Here is an 8017-nt window from a genome sequence, read left to right on the forward strand (position 1 = left end):
CAGTAAGGATGAAACGAAAATTTTTATGGGAATACGCCAAGTCCCGCAAGGAAGAAAGCGATAAAGTGAGCCTTCGATATGATACTCTGATCATGAATGGGCAGAAGTATATGTATGACGATGGCGTGAAACAAGTAGTACCGCTGGCTTGACCATCCCAAGTAAATGATGCACGTCTTTCCTTTCTTCTGGTCAACTGCAGAAGTATTAAAAATAAGGTAGATGATTTGAATTATTTGATTGAAACAGTCAAGCCAACTGTTATCTTGGGGACTGAGTCGTGGTTAGATGACGACATTGCTGACAATGAAGTATTTCCTGACGGTTTCACCGCCTATAGAAAGGACAGAAATTATCACGGTGGAGGTGTGTTCATTTTAGTAGATAGCAGTCTTTCGTCAAGCACGGTCAACGTTGACGTAGGCGCTCATGAGGCAGTGTTCTGCAGGCTGATACTACCTAATAACAAAGTGTTGCTTGTGGGCAGTTTTTACCGGCCACCGGGCTCCTCCGTGAGCGCATTGTTACAGCTTACGAAAGTACTTGAAACGCTGCAGACAGACACGTTAGTAATCGGTGGTGACTTTAACTTGCCTTCCCTAGACTGGCACCAGGAGCCTAATATTGTCACCACAGCGGAAAGATGTAGTCAAGAAATGAAAAACTTAATCGACCTTTTTGCGCTTCACCAAATGGTGTTGGAACCAACACGTGGAGAAAATATTTTAGATTTAATACTGACAAATCAACCTGAACTAGTTTTCTCCAGTGTTGTCGTACCTGGTATAAGCGATCCGCACCGTGGTGTGCGAGATGCATATTAGTTACGCAAAAGTAGTAACTGGTCCTAATAGGCGGATTTTCAACTTTGAGAAGGCTAATGTGGCTGAGATTAACGGGGCCTTAGATTCCTATCTAACAGTTTTTGAAACACAAGCTGAGACTGAAAGTGTAGCTCGCCTGTGGACATTATTTAAACAAAAAATGGTGGAACTAAAGCATCAGTTTATTCCTTCCTGGGTGTTAACCCCAAGGCGCTTAAAGTAAACCTTGGTTTACAAAACTGTTCTACAGACTAACACAGAAAAGGCAGAGATGCTATCGCAATTTTCGAGAGTTACGTACAGAAGAGAATAAAATAAAATGGCAGAACATAACATGCGAAGTGAAAGTTGCTACTCGTAATGCAAAGTATTGTTATTCCGGATGTATGCATTTTAGATTAAAACAAAATCCCAAAGAATTTTGGAAGCATGTTAAAAGAAATGGTAAGGACAAGGTAGCTGTTCCGTCGTTGGTCGTTGGTGGTAACACGGTATATGACGACATTGCCAAGGCCGAAAATTTTAATCAATACTTCAGCTCTGTCTTTACCCCAGTGGTCAGAATTGATGGGAAGACACAGGACCCTCGAAGCGAAATAGGCGAGATGGATCACATTAACTTTTCCGCGCGTGGTATTGAGGTGTTGTTGCTGGGATTAAATGCGTCAAAGGCTTGTGGCCCCGACGGCTTGCCAAACAGACTTCTCCAACTCTTTGCAACATCAGTCGCACCATATTTAAAGATAATTTATGACAAATCTCTAGAACAGTCCTGTCTTCCGGTCGAGTGGAAAGTTGGGAGCGTTATGCCGATCTATAAGTCAGCCGCACGCAGTGAAGTAGCGAATTACCGGCCAGTGTCCTTGACATGTGTTTCTTGCAAGATTTTAGAGCATATTTTGTATACTACAGTTGTAGCGCATATTAATAAACAGTGTTTGTTTAATCCAGCTCAGCACGGGTTTCGGAAAGGCCTTTCCTGCGTTACACAATTAACAGAATTTACACACGACATAGCAGAATCCCTCGATCATCGACTCTCAGTAGACTGTGCTTTCTTAGACTTCCAGAAGGCAATTGACAATGTACCTCATGCTTCCTTAATTGAACAACTTGGTGCTTATAATATACATCCGCAGGTTATATCTTGGATAAGATCATATCTCGCATCACGAAAGCAGTTTGTCAATGTTACCGGGGCTCAATCTCAGATCGCGAGTGTCACGTCCTGTGTACCTCAAGGATCTGAGCTGGGTCCACTGTTATTTCTATTATATATAAATGATATAACTGATCGTAACAAGTCTCAGATGCGTTTATTTGCCGATGACTGCGTGCTATACAGGGAAGTAAAATGCATTGATGATGTTGCTGTTCTCCAACAAGACCTAGAGAAAATCAATGAGTGGTGTATAAAGTGGCATATGAAGTTCAATGCAAAAAAAAACTGTGTACATGACATTTACCAGAAAAAAATATCCACACACGAGCAGTTATAATCTGAACAGCGTACCTTTAAAACAAGTATCAGAGTACAAATACCTAGGTGCTTATTTTACATCTTCGCTAAGGTGGCAGAGACACGTTGATTACGTTGCAGCCAAAGCTGGGAAAGTGTTGGGCTTTTTGCGTCGCAATGCCAAAACTTTTCCCGTACCTACTAAAGAATTATTGTACAAAACCAATATAAGACCACTGCTTGAATATGCCTGCACAGTCTGGGATCCCCCAGCAAAGCGAGATATTGATAAATTGGAAAGCATTCAAAACTTGGCTGCTCGGTTTGTGTCAGGAAATTACTGCAGGACTATTGGGCCGGAAAGTATAAAGGAAACACTGAATTGGGAGCATTTAGATAATCGTCGACGTAAGATGCGATTGAAATTCTTACCTGCTGTTTACCATGGTCGTGTCGGGATTGAAAATACAAAATATTTGCTTGCACCTCACTATGTCTCAGACAGAGTTGATCATATGTTCAAGGTACGGGAAATCGCATGCAAGACTGATTTATTTCGATTGTCTTTTTTTCCTAGAACAATCCGCGAATGGAACCAATTGCCGTCAAACATTGCCTCTGTTATGTCTAATGATGTTTTCTTTTCTAATTTAGCATAACCGCGTTCAAGTTTGTTTCAATGACATCTGTATTTTTGTGACTGATTGTGATTAGTGGTTATTTTTATTAGTTGTGTGACTGACTCTGTATGTATTTTTTTATCTTTTACGTATACCCTCCCCCACTGTAATGCCTGTTAAGGCGCTGTGGGTAATAAAATAAATAAAAAAAATAAATACCAGTCCGACTGCCACCTAGCCGAACTATGACGAAGCGTATATTTTACCGCTGCAGTTCTGGCCTCCATATTGTGAATCTGTGCGTAACGAATGTTGCTCGCACTGGAAGGCATTGAAACGTGAGCTCTTCAGGTGAACTCCGCCAATAGGTGCTCTCCTGGCGAAGCGGTTCTGCCACATTGCTCACTCACTGAGAGCTGCACGCTTGTACACAAGTGCGGTCACTTGGCACATGGAGGACCATGTTACTAAACTTTGGTTTTTCTTTGCTGCTACAGCAGACTCCTTTTATTGTGTTGGTTCTTGTGTATACAAAAATGATCATAATGGATTGAGAGGCAAAGAAAGTTATTGAGAGACATGGGCACGAACGACAGCGCGCATTTTAAATCATTGGTTTCTCGCTGATCTTGTGATCAATTACTAATGTAGAAGTGAAGATGTTAGGAACATTTTATTTCACTCAGGCACCGGGCTCTTGTGTTTGTACGTGCAGGTCCCCATATGAATATTTCTATTTATTAAACACCTGAAAAAGAAAACAGAAAGAAAATGAATGGGATGAAGATATAGAAACAGTATCTTTAAATACGAGATTGTGCACAAAATTAGGTTGGAATACACGAGTAGCGTCGGTTACCTACGTTTCCTGGAAACAGCGACTTGTGCCAGTTACTAGGAGCAAGCAAATACAAAAAGTGGCACAAAAACAAAGAATAGAAACTAATTTTCAAGAACAAGAGAAAGAAGTGACACCTCTACCACATTCGCTTCCGCTCACCGGGTTACCTGAAGCGCTCAGCAACACCGCCCCAATCTCTTCTCTCGATAAGTTCAGGGACTCCGATCCACATTTGGCTGATATATTTCGGTTCCTTCCCAAACGATCTACAATATTTCCCCGAGAAAGTACTTCCACGGGTATACAGAACCATCTTCACGTTAAGTGCTGATCTGGCTTTCCTACAAGTTGCATGCCTACCTTTGTGTTATTATTTGTGCGTGTTAGCGGCTAGACTACAAATAACATTTTCTAAAACACAGGGCTACACCAGACAAGTGGCATAAAACAATGCGTCACTACTAAGCAAGCGTACAACTCATTTGCTGACAGATACTCGGTTTCAATATATTTCTTGCAATGTCAGAACAAGCGTGTTGATGCTGTTTTTACCTTCATCATCATCATCCTCCTCATCATCATCACCAGCCTATACTTATGTCCACTGCAGGACGTAGGCCTCTCCCTGCGATCTCCAATTAACCCTGTCTTGCGCTAGCTGATTCAAACTTGCGCCTGCAAATTTCCTAACTTCATCACCTCACCTAGATTTCTGCCGCTCTCGACTGCGCTTCCCTTCTCTTGGTATCCATTATGTAACTCTAATGGTCCACCGGTCATCCATACTACGCATTACATGGCCTGCACAGCTCCGTTTTTTCCTCTTAATGTCAACTACAATATCGGCTATCCTCATGTACTCTCTGATCCACACCGCACTCTTCTTGTCTCTTAACGTTAGGCCTAACATTTTTCGTTCCATCGTTCTTGGTGCGGTCATTAACTTGTTCTTAAGATTCTTTGTTAACTTCCAAGTTTCTGCCCCACATGTTAGCACCGGTAGAATGCAATGTTGTACACTTTTCTTTTCAACGACATTGGCAAGCTCCCAGTCAGGATTTGATGTCTGCCGTATGCACTCCAACCCAATTTTATTCTTCTGTAAATTTCGTTCACATGATTAGGGTCCCCTGTGAGTAAATGACCTATATAAACGGTACTCCTTTACAGACTCTAGAGGCTGACTGGCGATCCTGAATTCTTGTTCCCTTGTCATGCTATTGAACATTATTTTTGTCTTCTGCATAATAATCTTCTTACCTGCTTCTTACCTTCTTATCCGACGCTAAATACCTCGAAGGCCGATCTACTATGTTCTGAGTCAAACGGACGCAGAACACGTCTGCGATGAAAGAGCGGACTACACTGTCAATCCACATGATCTACGCCGGTTTAAATCAGAACCGAATACTTTAGCATACGGGGCGTTTAGCATTAAAAAAAAAAGGTGAGTGCACCAAAGGCACTTTTGTTGGCATCACAAGAAAAAAGAAATGCAGTGTCTTAGATAATCTGGGGCACGCTTGAGCGGTAACATTTTTGATTTGAAGGTCTTTACCGTGTATAAAACTGTTTAGTAAATTATGAGTTGAAGTCCAGCGCTTGTGCTGCATGCATCGTCTCTCCGTGCCCCGTCTAATTTGGCACTGCTTACCATAATAAAAAATCCATCCATCAACTAGCCCACTTCGTGTTATTCAGCAAGAAAGGACGTGGTCAACCCGACTGCTCAGTGTAATAAGACATCTTTTGGAAACTTTTACTCTATAAAAATGACTATCATTGCATCACGACGCTCCTTCTATAACGCGTGAAACAAAGCATCAGCCTTTCATTCAATACTCACTTAATGAAAATGACTAGTGCACTCTACCAATTCAGCTTGCGGAACAGTGTTTCTTGCTTCCTACGTCATTTATGAAAAACTGTACGAAATTTAAATTTGCTCCCAAATTCAATATGACGCGTCAGTAGATCGTGACATACATGCAAAGACTCACCTCAACACTAGAAGCAGCTTAACCATGATAGCCGTAGCCGTGACCGTAACCAAAGCCATGGCCGTAGCCAAGACCCACAGCCTTGACGGCGACGCCACCGTGGCCAAAGCCGCCATAACCATAGCCGAGACCACGGCCGTAGCCGTAGCCGAGTCCATGGCCGCCATATCCGTGTCCAAGTGTGTGGACGGATCCGTAGTGGACGCCTGCGCTGTATCCTTTCCCTCCACCCACGTGAGCGATCTTAGTGACGTGACCCACGCCATAGCCATGGCCGTAGCCGTGACCGTAGCCTCCGTAGCCGACACCATGCCCGTAACCATAGCCGAGACCGTAGCCATGGCCGTAGCCACCATATCCAAGGCCGTATCCACCACCGTAAACCAAGCCAGCTAGGCCAAGAAGTGCGAGGATCAACTGCAAACAAAAATGACTGAAATGTACCTTGCTGCATTCATAATGAATTATAAGTGTGGTGAAGAGGAACATGGCGAATATTTATGATGCAAAAAATGGCAAGTGTAAAGCCATTTGTGTTGAGGCGCGATTATGGTGTGCTCTGTTGGGGGCTGACGGCACGAGCAGCGTCCTGTACTGGGCAGAATTTGCTTTTGCGAGAATACACTTCCAACCGAGTATGTGGCACCCATACTCGGTTGGGAGCACATTGGAGGCTTCGTGCACTTAACGAGCACCCTTTTAGCTGCTCCACACTTTTGGAAGTGAGGCATAAGTGAAGCTTTGCAGAGAAATAACCTCAACTTAGCAGAACAGTTCGCCTCACAATAAAGAAGCAGTATGGTCTTACGATGGCGTTCATGTTTGTAATACTCCGGGTCAAGCGATGCAAGAGAATAGACGAGAAACGGAACACCTCCGGTTTATATACGTTTCAGGGGGCCTTTCCTTCTTTTTGTATTCTGTATATTGAGCACAAGAGGTTCGGCACCGCTGAAACTACCTCCACTTCCACCATGAGCGCATTCTGTGTCATTACCCTCGGAGCACTTAAGCAAGTGCGAAGAAACAAAAACAAAGTCCGCGTGGCCGTTTCTGGGTCAGCCCTCGCCTATCGGAATTCCGACTCTGTTTGATCGTGCATCGGAGTCAATTGCCATTGTAAGCTATACATTAAATGGAGACACGACAGTCGACACAAATGAGCATGCGTGTCAAGTTGTTAACACTCATTTATTGAGCACTATTTTATCGGCCCGGAAACTACATGGCAAAGTGGAAAGAAACAATGAGAAGCAGCCGTACGCGATACTGGCACAGTGCATCTCCGTTTTATGATGGCGATGTGCGCTTCTATAAAGTGCTGTTTGGGCTGGTTGCAGCATGTTGCATCAAACAACGAGTAACAGCGCATAACACAGGTCATAAGAAGGAAAAAAGAGGACACGTGCGTCAGTACGCCGTCCATACCGCTCCTCACCAAGGAAATCGTGTTTGTTGCACATCGAAGATGGCGTTCATTCAATAGATGTTGTGATCTTGATTTCCATCATTATCGCCTTCATCTTACCCTTCTCTCCGCCTCCCCTTTCACAGACTTGTGTATGTGTGTTGTGCGCAAGAAAGATTTGGTTTATAATCAGCGCTTCTTCCATCGCCGTTCTTAGGTCCTCTGTCTTACGCTGCTATTCGTTTTTTGATGTATGTTTGTTGGTTGATCATCTTGGAATGGCATGAAGTGTAGCGCAGAAGAAACAAGGACACGATACACACACAAGCGCAAGATTTTAGGAACAAAATTTCTTTTTCGGGATTGGCTGTACTTATATGGCAGTGATAGCCGTAGAAAAAATAAACGATGTTTATTTTTTCGCATCAGTTCAGCGTAACGACACGAAGGAGCGTGCGGAAAAAAGCTGTCATTTCGACAGCTTGACAAAGCCGCAGGCCCACGAAATGACGTTCACGGCACTGACGTAAACACAATCAGCCTATATCATTTCAGAAATTATATTAAAAAATACACAAATTACACAAGTAACAAAAAGAAGGTTGTGTACAAAGAAAAATACAACTTTATACCATCTTACAGGAATACATAGCATAGAATCACATATTCCTATGACAAATGTTCTTGTACAAAGACACAAAAGAAAAAAGCACAAGGTGTACATTATTACGCAAGCATATTTCTGCTTGACGCAGAGCAAGAACGCTAACAAAGCAAACACACTGTTGTTGCCCAAAAAAGGAACAAAATGCATCAGACCAACGACAATTCCTGCTCAGAACTTCGTCTAGTTTAATTTCAATTA

At 43.0% G+C, this 8017-nt stretch overlaps 1 protein-coding gene across 1 annotated transcript; it reads right to left on the bottom strand.

Annotated features, from left to right (window-relative positions):
* Positions 1-3555: 3555 nt before the first annotated feature.
* Positions 3556-6576, bottom strand: LOC125945477 (keratin-associated protein 6-2-like). The gene is made up of 3 exons (XM_049667214.1): positions 6553-6576; positions 5745-6161; positions 3556-3651 (listed from the first exon to the last, which is right to left on the bottom strand). The coding sequence occupies exons 1-2, from the start codon at positions 6562-6564 to the stop codon at positions 5763-5765; spliced, it is 411 nt and encodes a 136-aa protein (XP_049523171.1). The 5' UTR covers positions 6565-6576; the 3' UTR covers positions 3556-3651; positions 5745-5762.
* Positions 6577-8017: the final 1441 nt, after the last annotated feature.

This window comes from Dermacentor silvarum, chromosome 5 (assembly GCF_013339745.2).
Source record: "Dermacentor silvarum isolate Dsil-2018 chromosome 5, BIME_Dsil_1.4, whole genome shotgun sequence".
Classification (NCBI taxonomy): Eukaryota; Metazoa; Arthropoda; class Arachnida; order Ixodida; family Ixodidae; genus Dermacentor; species Dermacentor silvarum.